Genomic DNA, 14,074 nt, shown 5'->3' with positions numbered 1-14,074 from the left:
CAGACTGAATTCAGAAGCTGATAGGAGATTCTAGATGTCTCCTATTAAGCCAGAATTGGGGCTTTGAAAAAATGTAAAATAATACCACTTCTCTCAGTCAATTATTTGTTTTAGAAAATATTGCTTTTCCTAATTATTACTATTATTATTATTTTAATGTTTATTTATTTTTGAGAGAGAAAGGGCATGAGCCAACAGGAGAGCCCAATGCGGGGCTCGAACCCACGAACTGTGAGATCATGACCTGAGCCGAAGTTGGACGCTTAACCAACTAAGGCACCAGGCATCCCTTCATGATTATTTTTTCTGTGAAATTTTTTTTACCTTTTTGTTGAAACTGACCTTTTTACACGCAATTTTTGAAATTGTTACTTTGTAAGAATTAATGAGTATTTAAAACTTTCCTTAATTTTAAATTCTAATATGCTAAATAGTGATATACATAGCCCCACATGTGTAAATGCTTTTTCGGGGTCTTTAATCATTGAAAAGAGCGTAAAGTGGCCCTGAGGCCCAAAGACTTGAGCACTGCTTGTGGTGAGAGTGGATATACTTGTCTTGCTGCTGATGTTAGAGGAAAAGCTCTCAGGTTTTCGCCATTGGGTATGATGTTAGCTGTGGGTTTTTCATGTATGGCCTTTGTGATGTTGATGTATGTTCCCTCTGAACCTACTTTGTGGAAAGTTTTTACCATGAATGAATACTGTACTTTGTCCAGTGCGTTTTCTGCACCTGTTGAGATGATCGTTTGGTTTTCATCCTTTTTCTTGTTAATGTATCAGATTTTTATATATTCCATTAGCATTTGTTGTGAATTTACATATGCAAACCAATGAACTACATATACGTGTGTGTGTCTGTGTGAATAAATCTATGTCTATAAGGACTAAATGTACCTTTAGAATATGAATTTTATTGTACATATTATTCCATTAGATTGTACCATAATATATTTAATACATCATATAATCTGTAAATTACAGGACTGGATAGTTAGGCAGTTTCTAATTTTTTCCACAATAAGACTCTAATGATTATGGCATCAGTAAATTACTGGTAATTACATAATTATTAAGTGATCACAGCTTTTAGGAGATAAATTATTCCAAACCTTCCACTAAAAATCTTGGAAGGATACACACCAGAAAGTCAGCAAGTAAGTGCTAAAAGTAAAAAAAAAAAAAATTCTAAGAACCTTACCTTGAATTTTCTTGAAAACTCTGGAATTCATAAACTTTAGAAATCTGTCAGCATAAAAGCTTGGTCGATGAACTGAAACAGTATCCTGAAAATACAAATCAGTTATCACAGGTTTATCTTGCAGTTCATTTTAAGCTAGAAGAACCATCTAATTCAATCGGTTCTCTGTTAAGCCCATGTCCTTAACCAGAAGGTGTGGATGTTGAGAGTCAGAGAAGAGCAAAGTCTTGTGACCTGTGGTGCCCAAGAGTCAGGCTGCGGAAGGAGGCAAAGACAATCTGAGCAAAGATTGTGGATACTCATGATGAAACAGAGTACGAAGGGGGGCTGGGGAGAGCTAGCAAAAAGATGCTGCTTTATAAAGCAAAACATGTAATAAGTTGATTCTGATTGCATTGTGTGCCATGTGGGGCTTTTAGATTCTTTGTTTCACACGTAGACAACGAGCGCCTCAAGTCTCAGCTGAAATGAAGGAGAACGGTTTGAGCTGGGGACAAAAACTGGGGACATAGACGCCCGGGTGGCTCAGTCGGTTAAATGCCAGACTTCGGCTCAGGTCATGATCTCACTGTTTGTGGGTTTGGGACCCGCGTCGGGCTCTGTGCTGACAGCTCAGAGCCTGGAGCCTGCTTCAGATTCTGTGTCCTCTCTCTCTGCCCCTCCCCTGCTCGTGCGCTGTCTCTCTTGCTCAAAAATAAATAAACGTTAAAAAAAAATTAAAAAAAAAACTGAGGACACAAATAAGCAAAACAACCCTAATGGAAAAATGGCATCTAGGTCAAAAAGGAGCACTGGTTTTATCTCCTAGTAAAATGGTGCAAAACATGGGGAAGGTTCCAAGGGGACACGGCTGACTGATGACCTCCGTTATGCTGAATTATCCACTAATTAGATAGAATTGAATTGAATTAAACTGTTAACTCAATTCTCTCATGCTTGGCAGGAGTCTTCAGGACTGAAGGGGCGTTTTATTACAAATCCAGGACAGGAGATGGATGAAGAAGCGAATTCTGTATGTTTATTCAGTGATCATTTACCTGCTCTCCAAGATATACATTTCCAGAAACAAATTAATGTTCCATTTTGATTCTAAGTTTGTGGATTCCAGTAAAAAAAAGTTCTAAAAGTTTAAATTTAGATGGTATGAAGTTCCCGCTCCAGGTGTGGAGGGAAAAACCCACACTGGACCAGGGGTCTGGAGACCTGGTTCTGGTGTTAGTTCTAACTTTAAGAAGCTGTGTGATCCAGGAGAAAGGCAGTGTTTTGGTGCCTCCGTTTTTTTTCATCTGTGAAATAGGGAATTACATGAGGCATAAGGTAATTCTGTAATTAGCATGTAATGAAGGACAGCGTAGAGGAACCTTCTTTGGCCAAGGTCCCCTAGACAGTGATGTTGCAGACGTGGTGGGAATTTCCTACTGGTTTGACGTGCCCCCCCCCCCCCCCCCCCAGTACTCTGGCAGCTCCTGTCTGAAGTGGACCCATATTCACAACAAGTGCATAAGATATTGAGGAATATCTTATGGTGCAAGATGATTAAGACCCAGACCTTCTCTTTCCAAGAGAAGCTGGGCTGTGGTTCTCTTTCGGTATGAAGAAACATTGTTTAAATAAGAGGCACGTTTGCAAATAAACAAAAGTGAGTCTTATTTACCGCTTGTAATTCCACAAGTAAACAATCAACACAGAGACTCTCTTAAAAAAAAGAAACCACCACCAAAACACGGAAGATATATTTTAACTAGACAAAGGTAGGGGCCTCTTAGATGCATCTGACCAGTTGAGTACTAGGCCATTCAGATCAGAAATCTTAGTCTGGTAACAGGGAATTAAAGTCGTCTTAGGAAACAGAACGGGAAGGGTGTTGGCTGTTTTCCTTTCCATGTTTAAAGCATTATGCAGTCTTGGGACACCTGGGTGGCTCGGGTGCACATCTGACTTTGGCTCAGGTCATGACCTCGCAGTTCGTGAGCTTGGGCCCCACATCAGTCGGGCTCCCTACTGTCAGCCCAGAGCCCACTTAAGATCCTCTGTCCCCCTCTGTCTGCCCCTCCCCCGCTTGTGCTCTCCCCAAAATAAATAAATATTTTAAAAAAGGCATTAAACAGTCTCTATTTTTGTCAGCTGGAAGGGAGAATATTAGTCCGCCATCTTGGCCTTTAAACAAAAGGAATCTTCGATTTAAATAGTAAGCCTACGTTTACTTCTCAGAAGCAAACTTGTGAACCTGTTGTTTACGAGTGCATTCTGACAAAGCCCATTCCTCAGCCTGGGGACAAAATGCAGATCTTTCATGCAGAGAGGTTATTACCAGCCTTCCACAGAAGTGAGGAAGTCAGTGCTCTTTTCCAATAAAGGAAGAGAATAATATCTATAATTTATCTTCTTTCAAAGGAAAGCAGCTGCGAACATCTTTAAAAAATGTGCGAGCAAACCTCTGCCCAATATATTCTGTGGTCAGGTTATTAACTGAGGGAGGCCGAGGCCAGTAAATGTTCCATCAGTAGCAAAAACTTCGCATGTAACACGTAGATAGGAACATGTCTGTGTACTGAGTGGGCAGGAGGGAGGGGGGGAGGGAGAATACCTCTGGATAATTGATTGTTTTCTTTTCTTTTTTTTTTTTTTTTGGTTGCTATGCAACTCTGGGTCTAAGAGACCCTCACACCGTTCAGTCTTAGTCACGTACATCCGTAACAACTTGTATGTAAGTTTTCACTTCTTCCGTCTTTATTGTGCTCGGCATTGTGTCGAACACGACAGTGTATTATTTTATTTAATCCCTGCATTAGCCCTGTGAGGGCTATCACTATATCTCTGGTACAGATGGGAAACCAGGCCCAGGGAGGCCAAATAACAAGCAATGTGACTGGATCACACGGTTAGTAAAGTGGTGAATGCAGGGTTCACATCCAGGGCTGTGTCCCACCAAAGTCAGGCTCAGATCGCTTCACAGCTTACTCCGGTGAGAACCGAGAATCTCATTTCAATGGTCCTCCTGTTCTTCCCAGGGGCTCTGCAATCAGTCTCCCTCCCCCTTTTCCCCAGCATCCTCTTGTAAGAGGGTCCTGGAGATTTGACATAGAAACAACACATCCTTTTAGGGCACTTGGGCGGCTCAGTCGGTTAGGCAACCGACTTCGGCTCGGGTCATGATAGCAAGGCTCATGGGTTCGAGCCCCGCATCGGGCTCTGTGCTGACAGCTTAGAGCCTGAGCCTGCTTCGTATTCTGTGTCTCGCTTTCTCTCTGCCCCTCCCCCGCTGACCCTCAGTCTCTCTCTTTCGGAAATAAATGTTAAAAAAAAAAACAACAAAAAAGAGAACATCGTCTGGTCTGCTGATGTGACTTCCTACACATACGTTGAAGTCTGAGAAATCAGAGAAATATATAGTTTAACAAGGAACATGGTAAGTCACTTACCCCATCATAAACAAGCGCTTTCCAGGAATGTTCTAACTTCTTCATTAACCTAAATGTAAACAGACAGAAACAAAAATTAGAATATAAAATCACTCCCATCTGGTGGATTTTCAAAGCCTTTTGTTGATTTACTTTGAAATAAATAAAGGCTTCTTCCCCAAATTACTTACCTATATGATTGCAGAATGTCAATAATGCCCATAAACAAAAGTAGTTTTTCTCCCTTATGGCTTTTAGCTGGAATGCCTCCCATTCTGTTGATAGAGCAAAAGAGAGAAGATTTTACAACATATATTAGGAAGTGGACATAATTTCTAAAATAGACTAAATAAAAATGGACAACTTTAAGAATTCTGGACTTGCTTTCCTTTTCTCTTTTCTTTCTTTCTTTCCTTCCCCCCCGCCCCTGGGTAGAGTCTTCCTGGGAATCCAGAATGATATACTTCCCACACAGGAGAGTGAAACCAGAGCTGTCACCTCTGGACAGCTGGATGAGAAGAATCCAAACAAAAAATTCTTTCTATTTTAAAACTGCAAGCACGAATTTTCAAAATATACTGAAATACTGCTTTTTATTTCATTTTTTAAAATGTTTATTTGTTTTTGAGAGGGAGGGAGAGAGAGAGAGAGCGCAAGGGAGGGGCAGGGAGGGAGGGAGGCACAGAACCCGAAGCAGGCTCTAGGCTCTGAGCTGTCAGCACAGAGCCCAATGCAGGGCTCACACTCACGAACTGTGAGATCATGACCTGAGCCAAAGTCAGACGCTTCACCAACTGAGCCACCGAGGTGCCCCAAAACACTACGTTTTAAAAATGCAACACTTTTATATATCTACTGTGAGATTTTAAATATACAAAAGAACCCATTCCAAGGATGCCAAGGACTTCTATTAGCATTTGGTACACCTTTCCAGGGGAAACAGACGTGTATATGTATTTATTAGCCCGCAAAAGCATTTAAGTTAGCATATTTTACAACTTGCATTTTTCATTTGCTAAACGATGTACATTTCCTCATATTCAATGCTAATGCGTTTTTTAATGGCTGTGTAGTTCACTATACTGATAGAGAATAATTGGTTTAATTGATTATTGGACACTGAGACAGAATCATAAGAAAGGAATTTTTAAAGCTTTAATACGTATGGAGTTCCTTTCTAAAGGTGAAATACGCCTGTGATTTAGTCATTGTTGGAGACCCCCAGAAGGCAGCCCCTTATGGCCTAGGAAAATGATGCCCTTCATTCAGTCTCCTGCACAGCTGGTGAACACGCATGACATAGTCAACCATTTCAATCGCTTTCTTTGGTTGTAGCTGTTTCTGTTAGTCAAGAAGCACTTTCTCTGTGCCAACTAATCCTGCAGTTACCATCACATCTGGCTGAGGCCAAGAGACTACATCTGCCAGGGTACAGGACCTACAACAGCAGAATCTTTTTATGTGGATAAGTGGCTCTGAATTGTGAACGTAATTCCTGTCACATGTTTGCTTCAACGCATGTTTATTCAAATTCATAGTCTCCTGTCGTGGTGCCTGTTTTGAATATGCAGTAAATAGGGGTAGAAACATTTTCAGCCTGTTCAAAAATGGGGCCATCTGAAACACTGAAACCGCGCGCATCAGAGAATGATAATAACCCAAAGAGCTGCTACTCCTCTAGTCATCCGCAGAGGAAGAGTAACGAAGGCTGTTTGATCCATTTTAGCACCAGATAGGAAGCCATTCTCCAAGAGCCACCAGGAAAGGAACATGACTGCATTTAATTACGTCACCGACGTGGGCTCCCCCGGCCAGGAGGGTGGGCAGGTAGGCGACCACACTTACGTGTCCGGGTTCTCTGTGATGATCCCGTCTCCTGGTTTCCCTGGACCCTGGATGGATTCCATTGCTGTCGAATAGAGGACCTTCTGCATCCCCGACCGTTTAGCATCAGGCACGTTTTGTGAGTTCTCCTCTTCTTTCTCTTTGAGGGAATGGTCCAAGATGTGGATTCCCAGCAAAAGGCTATAGTCCATGATTTTGAAGCTTTCCAGCACCTGAGTAAGAACAAGAACCAGCAGGCCAGTCAACTGAAATGGCTCCTAAGTCTCATCTGGGGAGGATCAGAGAGCTCTAGATAAGCAGACACACGGCTGACAGAGGAAGAATCAAAATAAAAACATTTGTGGTTGTTATTAGGTCCTGTTTAGTAAGGATTATCACAATGGCTCCAAGATGATATTTTTTATGCAAATTTAAAGGGAGCACATCTTTTCCCAACCCTTCATAAATGTTTCACCCGTAACATTTATTGAACACTTCCCACGGGCCAGGTTCTAAGTAGGTCACCTTGGATTCAACCCTCACACCTCTTTGAGTTAGGTACTATTATTGTGTCTATCTTACGAACAAATCGAGACAGAGAGAGAGGAAGTGATTTGCTCAATATCACACACTTCATGAGTGGTGCTGTCGGGATAGGAACCCGGGCAGGCAACTCCAGCAGCCACACTCTTCAGCACGAGGAGCACAGACACCAACGGGTACTGGTCTCTAGAAGCCTGCAACCTCCTCAGCGTGAAGACTCAGCCGGAATGTGTTTTTGTTTGGATTCTGTTGTCCCAATCTTGACCTTGCTGGAGTTCGGTGGTCTCCTTTGGAAAGCGTGTCTTTCAAAGCTGCCATTCGGTTCCCTGTACAACTGTTTTTAAACTTTTTAAAACGTGTTTATTGATTTTTGAGAAAGAGAGAGCAAGCGAGCGAGCACGAGTGGGGGAGGAGCAGAGAGAGAGAGAGAGAGAGAGAGAGACACCCACATAAAATCCAAAGCAGGCTCCAGGCTCTGAGCTGTCAGCACAGAGCCTGACGCGGGGCTCGAACCCACGGACCGCGAGGTCATGACCTGAGCCGAAGTTGGACGCTCAACTGACCGAGCCACCCAGGTGCGGCCCCTGTACAAGTGTTTTTAAAAATTAGGATCTCAAAAGCAGCTGGGTGGCTTAGTTGGTTAAGCGTCAGACTCTTGATCTGGCCCAGGTCATGATCTCATGTTTGTGGGATTGAGCCCCGCATCAGGGTCTGTGCTGACAGCATGGAGCCTGCTTGGGATTCTCCCTCTCCCTTTCACTCTCAAAATAAATAAATAAACATTAAAAAAAAATTAAAAATAAATAAAAATAAAAGTAGCAGAGGCCGCCAGACAAAGGAGGTAGAGGTGTTCTGACAGGAAAACGGTAGGAGGTAAGGTCAAGGGGAGAAGCAGTCGACACGGCTTCCCAGAGTAGGTGGGGCTCTGACACTCAGGATGCTTCCTTAGTGGAGGAAAAGTATTCAGGAGCGCATGAAAATGGGGCATTTTCCTCCATGATAAAGTTCTCCTCCTTGTGCTTTGTACATGAATCTCCTGTACAGCAGGGTTTTAAATGCCTGGCGTTTCTCACACAAAGCTGTTTGGGAAATCAAAAAAGCCCAGAAATTAAGCCAAGCCTGCATGGCAGAACAACATGATAATCTGTCACTGTACCCTAGTTAGGAACCGCCTCTGAGGATCAGAGTCTATAGTCATTGTTTAACCAGAGACAGAATACGCAGCATTTCTAAGGCTTCTCATTCCCCCTCGGCCCAGCTGCTTTTTGATCAGACATTTATGATACAGGAAACAGGGGTCGAGCCCGAGGGTTCAAACACCTGTGGCTGCCACTTCATGAATACCATCTGTCACGGGACTTGTGAACTATGGCACAGGAGGCCTTCCAGAAATACGGTTATCCCTGGGTCTCGTACATCTTTGCCATCAATGAGGAAGAATGAAAGGGGCTGTACATGAGCATTGATTATTCAGAGTATCAACTGTTCATCTTACGGTTTACTAAATTAAGAAAGAAGGCAGGCAAGGGGGTGCCTGGGTGGCTCGGTCGGTTAAGCGTCTGACTTTGGCTCAGGTCATCATCTCACGGTTCGTGGGTTCGAGCCCCGCATCAGGCTCGGTGCTGACAGCTCAGAGCCTGGAGCCTGCTTCGGATTCTGTGTCTCCCTCTCTCTCTGCCCCTCTCCCACTTGTGCTTTGTCTCCCTCTGTCTCAAAAATAGATAAACATTTAAAACAAAAATTAAAAATAAATAAATAAAAAAGAAAGGAGGCAGGCAAGAGCTGAGAGGAAAATCTTACTATTTTAGAGGTTTCGGCCATGGAACTTTATAACCCACGAGATCAGAGAGTGGCCTGACAGCAGTGTGGACCGAGCCTCCCTACCCTAAGAAGAAATGGAGGCCAAGATTGGAGGAGGCGGGAAGGGTGGCAGGAAAAGTTCCTCACCACTGACCCAACGTGTGAGCCTCAGACTCACTGGTCGGTTCCCCACAGAGGTTTATCGGTGCCTTATGCCCCCACACGGTGGCACGGAGCCACATAAGCAAACAAAACAGTTCTGCATCACGGTTGCCAAGGACCCAGCCTCTTGAAGAGAAACCCTCACAGATACTGGATGCTTTCTTCAGATAGCAACAAGGGTACAAGGTCCTTGGGCTTTGCAATTCTCAGCCACACCGCAAAGATGGCTGGGGAACAGTGCCCACCCACGTGGCATCAGAGACCTTGCACGACAATTGCCACCAGTCTTCCCAATGACATTTGTCAGTGCGCACGTGTCCGGGGGAAGGACATAAAAGGTAAAGAGTGTGGCCTAGGCAGCTTACATCACTCCCCTCTGCCTGCTTCCTCCTCTATAAAGTGGTGACAATAATGTTGTATACTGTATGGGGTGCTTTGTAAAAATTCAACACGGACATGCAGAGAAAGAGCCTAGGAACATTCCGGGTACAAAGAAAATGCCGAATTAACTGCTTGCGATCGTCATCCTGATTTCAAGTCATAGTGACTCATTGCTCACACTAGTGTGAGAGATGACAGACGTCATCTCGGAAGTAAACGCCCTTAACCTTACACTGCTGAAAATAAAAATGCACAGAAAGCCACCGAAAATACAACTGTGCGTTCAGCCTGCTCACCAGCGCCCTTGTGGGCCTTGTCAAAAGTTCTGGGTTGAAGGTCGACGAGGAAAAGATCAGCTGACAGAACGGCAATTCTGGTCAATGGGTATAAAGCGATGACCGCACGATCCGTCGGGGGGAAGAGTCCTGATTTCGGAGGGCAAAAAAATCACAGCCTCATGCCCGGCACAGCCCCCGAACTACCCACTGGTAAAAGTCCCTTCAGGGCGGCAAACTGGCTTCAAAAGCAAGTGCTCATCAGACCGCGAGACAACGGTGTGAATGTTCCTGGCGGGCATCCAGAGAGGTAAACTGAGAGGCGGGAAAATGGAAAGGTAATCTTGACACCATCATCTTTCTTTCTTTGTCCCTGCAGAGCGTCCACAAGTTAGCTGTGCCTGTTCAAAAGCTTTCTTTATGAAACATTTTTTCTTATATTTTCAATGCCACGTACAACCTATACAGTTTGGTTGGTACTTCCAGTCACTTCTCTTGCCTCAGGACAGGCCAAAGAGGACACGTGCACTTTCTAAGTGACACAAAGTCAAGCTGGGGTCCAATTTGAACCCCTGATGCTGTAAGTGGCCAAGTATCTATCTGGTTTACTTAAAAAAACAAACAAAAACAAGCCTCAAGGGAGAATTAACTAAGAAAAAGCTACATGTAAATTTTAATTTAAAAAAAATTTTTTAACGTTGATTCATTACTGAGAGACAGAGTCACAGAGCGAGTAGGGGAGGGGCAGAGAGAGGGAGACACAGAATCCAAAGCAGGCTCCAGGCTCCGAGCTGTCACCACAGAGCCTGACTCGGGGCTCGAACCCACGAACCGTGAGATCATGACCTGAGCCGAAGTCGGACGCTCAATCGACTGAGCCACTCAGGCGCCCCTACACATAAATTTTTAAAAGTGAATCATTTTTCCCTGTACTCCTAAACTGGATTGTTGGGAGTCCCTGAAGGACCCTGAACTGTCTTGAGCAGGCCAGGCTCCCGCTTTCAGAGTGAAAGGCTTAAAAAAGATAAGTTCTATTCCCATGTGTGGGAAGTTGGCTATGATAATTAGATTACAGGTTAAAGTCACCACTTATATAAAAAAAAATGTTAAGGAAGGAAAAGATAAATATGCAGGCATGTATTTTAAGTCAAATTCAAAAACTTCCGTAATGAAAAATCCTGGGAACAGATTTTAGTCATGTGCATTGCAGACCCACATCAATTAGGAACAAAGTCGTTGTTATGCATATCCTCCTGCTTCCTTAATTAAAGGAATCAAATATATCTGCCAAAATCTTTGCATGTGTGGGCTTTGAGAGTGTGCAACATTCTGCAACAGGACAGACACCCGTCAGTCAAGTCTGTCACTGAGGCGCATTTTTTTTTTTTTCCAGAATGTTTGCCTGACCTGGCTGTCGCTGGGGGATCCTGCGCCCGTGCGGCTGCTGTGCAAAACTCAGGTTGCAATGCAAACACAGGTGCTTTTCTGTCTAGCTTTGGCGAGACTTTACTTCCCCACTTGTAAAAAGAAGAAAGCAGGACTGATTTCACAGACGCGTGTAAAAACGAAATCAAGACGGAGTATCGCTAACGCTTTTATTGCCAAAGTCAGATTGGCTTCCCCCTTCTTTCCCAAGGACTGTTTTAAGGCAATAATGATACTGGAAGATAGTAAAAAGTCAAGGTCAAAGCAGCATCCTGAGGACGGCAGCAAAACTATCTGTTCCTGAAGAAAGCACCTTCTCCGTGTTCTCACGGCTGGTGACAGGTGGGGACTGCTCTTAATTCACATGTGGTTTCTGGAGGCCTGGTGACATGGTGTGGGAAACGTCCTAATGCAGAACGACAGGCACTTCTGTCCTCTCCTCGTGGCCACATGTGACAAAGACTGCCTGGTCCTCCTCTTTCTATTCCACCTGCTGTGCCCCATTCTCCCCCCCCCCCCCCCCCCGCCACGCACTGTGTTCTGTCCCCCTGCTACGAGGAGCGACAGCAGCTGCACGGTGGTTAAGACTCTGTGCTCCGGGGGCAGGTGGGCTTGGTCGACCCATGGCTTCCCTACTCGTTCGCCCCCGGGGCAAAGTATGGACTGTGCTGGGCCCCGTTTCCTCATCTGCAAGAGAGAGATCACGGGAACTCCAGCCTCACGGAGTTACTTCGAAGACTGAGTTAATCCACGTTGAGTCTTAGGACAGCAACTGGCATACACAGAGTGCCCGATAACTGTTAGCTGTTACCGTCGCCGTTCACCCCCCGCCCGTGCAATCATCCGGGCTGACCACGCCCCCCGGAATCTCCACGTGCCCTCAGCTCTTGTTCTTTGCCTTCCGGTCTGTCTTTCCTTTGGATCGTGATCCCAAGTCCCGACTTCCTCTGGATCATCCGCAGGACAATGATCCAAAGATGTTCACTGAAATTCTCTCAACATTCTTCTTCTCTGCTTCTCAGCGGCGACATTCATGGGCTCTCGACTCGACTAGAAGTGAGTGTTTAGTGTTGTCCCAGGCACAATGAAGTTGCCAGGACTTCAGAGCTAAGTAAAATAGACAACAATACCATCCTCAAAATCACACAAACCCCAATTACAGGTTGGAATAAGGCCTGGAAGAAAACAGTCAGGAAACTGTAGAGATACCCCACACAAAGGGTGCCTGTTTTTGACTAAAGGGTTTCAATAGCTTGGATAAGAGACGATACTTAGGCTCCACAGCAATTACTTTGTGACCTGACTAGCTGAAGCAATCCTGAAAAAAGAAGAACAAAGCTGGAGGCAGCACGCTCCCAGATTTTAAGATATTACTACAAAAGTGTAGCCATCAAAACAGAATGGTACTGGCACAAAAACAGATCAATAGAACAAAATAGACAGCCCAGAAGTAAACCCACGCCTATGCAGTCAATTAATCTATGACAAAGGAAGCAAGAACTTACAATTGGGGAGAAAGACAGTCTCTTCAATAAAAGGCGCTGGGAAAACCGGACAGCTACTTGCAAAACAATAAGACTGGACTGCTTTCTCATACCATATGCAAAAATAAACTCAAAACGGATTAAAGACCTAAATGTGAGACTGGAAACCACAAAAATCCTAAAGAGAGCACAGGTAGTAAGTAATTTCTCTGACATCAGCCATAGCAACATTTTTCTACGTGTCTCTCCTAAGGCAAGGAAACAAAAAGCAAGATTCAACTACTGGAACTATATCAAAATAAAAAGCTTTTGCAAAGCAAAGGAAACCATCAACAAAACAAAAAGGCAACCTACTGAATTCGAGAAGGTATCTGCAAATGACATATCCAATAAGGAGTTAATATTCGAAATATATGAACTTACACAACTCAAGACGAAAAACCAAAACTCCAACTAAAAAATGGCCAGAGGACCTGAATAGACCATTTCTCCAAAGACGCCATACAGATGGCCAAGAGACACATAAAAAGATGCTCAACATCAGTAATCATCAGGGAAATACAAATCAAAACCATAATGAAATACTGCCTTACGCCTATCAGAATGGCTATAATAAAAAAGACAAGAGGGGTGCCTGAGTGGCTCTGTAGGTTAAGCATCTGACTGTTGGTTTTGGCTCGGGTCACGATCTCATGGTTTGTGGGTTCAAGCCCCATGTCCGGCTCTGTGCTGATGGTGCTGAGCTTGCTTGGGATTTTTTTTCTCTCCCTTTCTCTCTGGGCCTCCTCCGATCTCTCAAAATAAATAAACTTAAAAAATAAAGACAAGAAATAACATGTATTGGTGAGGATGCGGAGAAAAGGGAACCTGCGCGCATTGCTTGTGGAAAGGCAAACTGGTGTAGTCACAATGGAAAAAAGTATGGAAGTTCCTCAAAAAACTAAAAATAGAGGGGCACCGGGGTGGCCCAGTCGGTTAAACATCTGCCTTTGGCTCAGGTCAGGATCTCACGGTTCACGACTTTTGAGCCCTGCATGGGGCTCTCTGCTCTCAGCACAGAGCCCACTTCAGATCCTCTGTCTCCCTCTCCCTCTGCCCCTCCCCTCATCTTTCTCTCTTGCTCTCAAAAATAAGCAAAAACATTAAAAAAATAGAAATACCACATGATCCAATAGTGCCCCTACTGGGTATTTACCAAAAGACAATGAAAACACTCATTCAAAAAGGTATCTGCACCCCTATGTTTAGTGCAGCATTATTTACAATAGTCAAGGTATGGAAGCAACCTAACCGTCCACTGAAAGACGAATTTAGGATAAGAAAGATGCATATGCGTATATGCACGATGAAATATTATGCAGCCATAGAAAGGATGAGATAATGCCATTTGTGACAACAGAGACGGACCTAACGGGTATTCCGCAAAGTGAAACAAGTGACAGAAAGATACCACGTGATTTATTTCATATGTGAAATTAAAAAAAAAAAAAGAATAAACAAAAGGGAACTCATGATTGCCAGAGAGAAGGGGTAGGGGGAAGGGCAAAATGGGGAAAGGGGGGGCGGGGCAGACACAGGC

The 14,074-nt window shown here is 44.1% G+C and overlaps 1 protein-coding gene across 27 annotated transcripts in view; it reads right to left on the bottom strand.

Moving 5' to 3' along the window:
- The window catches only part of PIP5K1B (phosphatidylinositol-4-phosphate 5-kinase type 1 beta), a 315,659-nt gene that overhangs the window by 90,896 nt on the left and 210,689 nt on the right, over positions 1-14,074 (bottom strand). For all 27 annotated transcript variants that reach the window (XM_049633433.1, XM_049633313.1, XM_049633276.1 and 24 more), the window contains 4 exons: positions 6,447-6,658; positions 4,793-4,876; positions 4,623-4,671; positions 1,201-1,285 (listed from right to left, as the gene is read on the bottom strand). In XM_049633433.1, coding sequence (XP_049489390.1) covers positions 1,201-1,285; positions 4,623-4,671; positions 4,793-4,876; positions 6,447-6,658 — 430 coding nt within the window. The remainder of the gene's footprint in view (positions 1-1,200; positions 1,286-4,622; positions 4,672-4,792; positions 4,877-6,446; positions 6,659-14,074) is intronic.

The sequence above is a fragment of the Panthera uncia genome, chromosome D4, assembly GCF_023721935.1.
Source record: "Panthera uncia isolate 11264 chromosome D4, Puncia_PCG_1.0, whole genome shotgun sequence".
NCBI lineage: Eukaryota > Metazoa > Chordata > Mammalia > Carnivora > Felidae > Panthera > Panthera uncia.
This window is presented reverse-complemented; position numbering and strand designations above follow the sequence as displayed.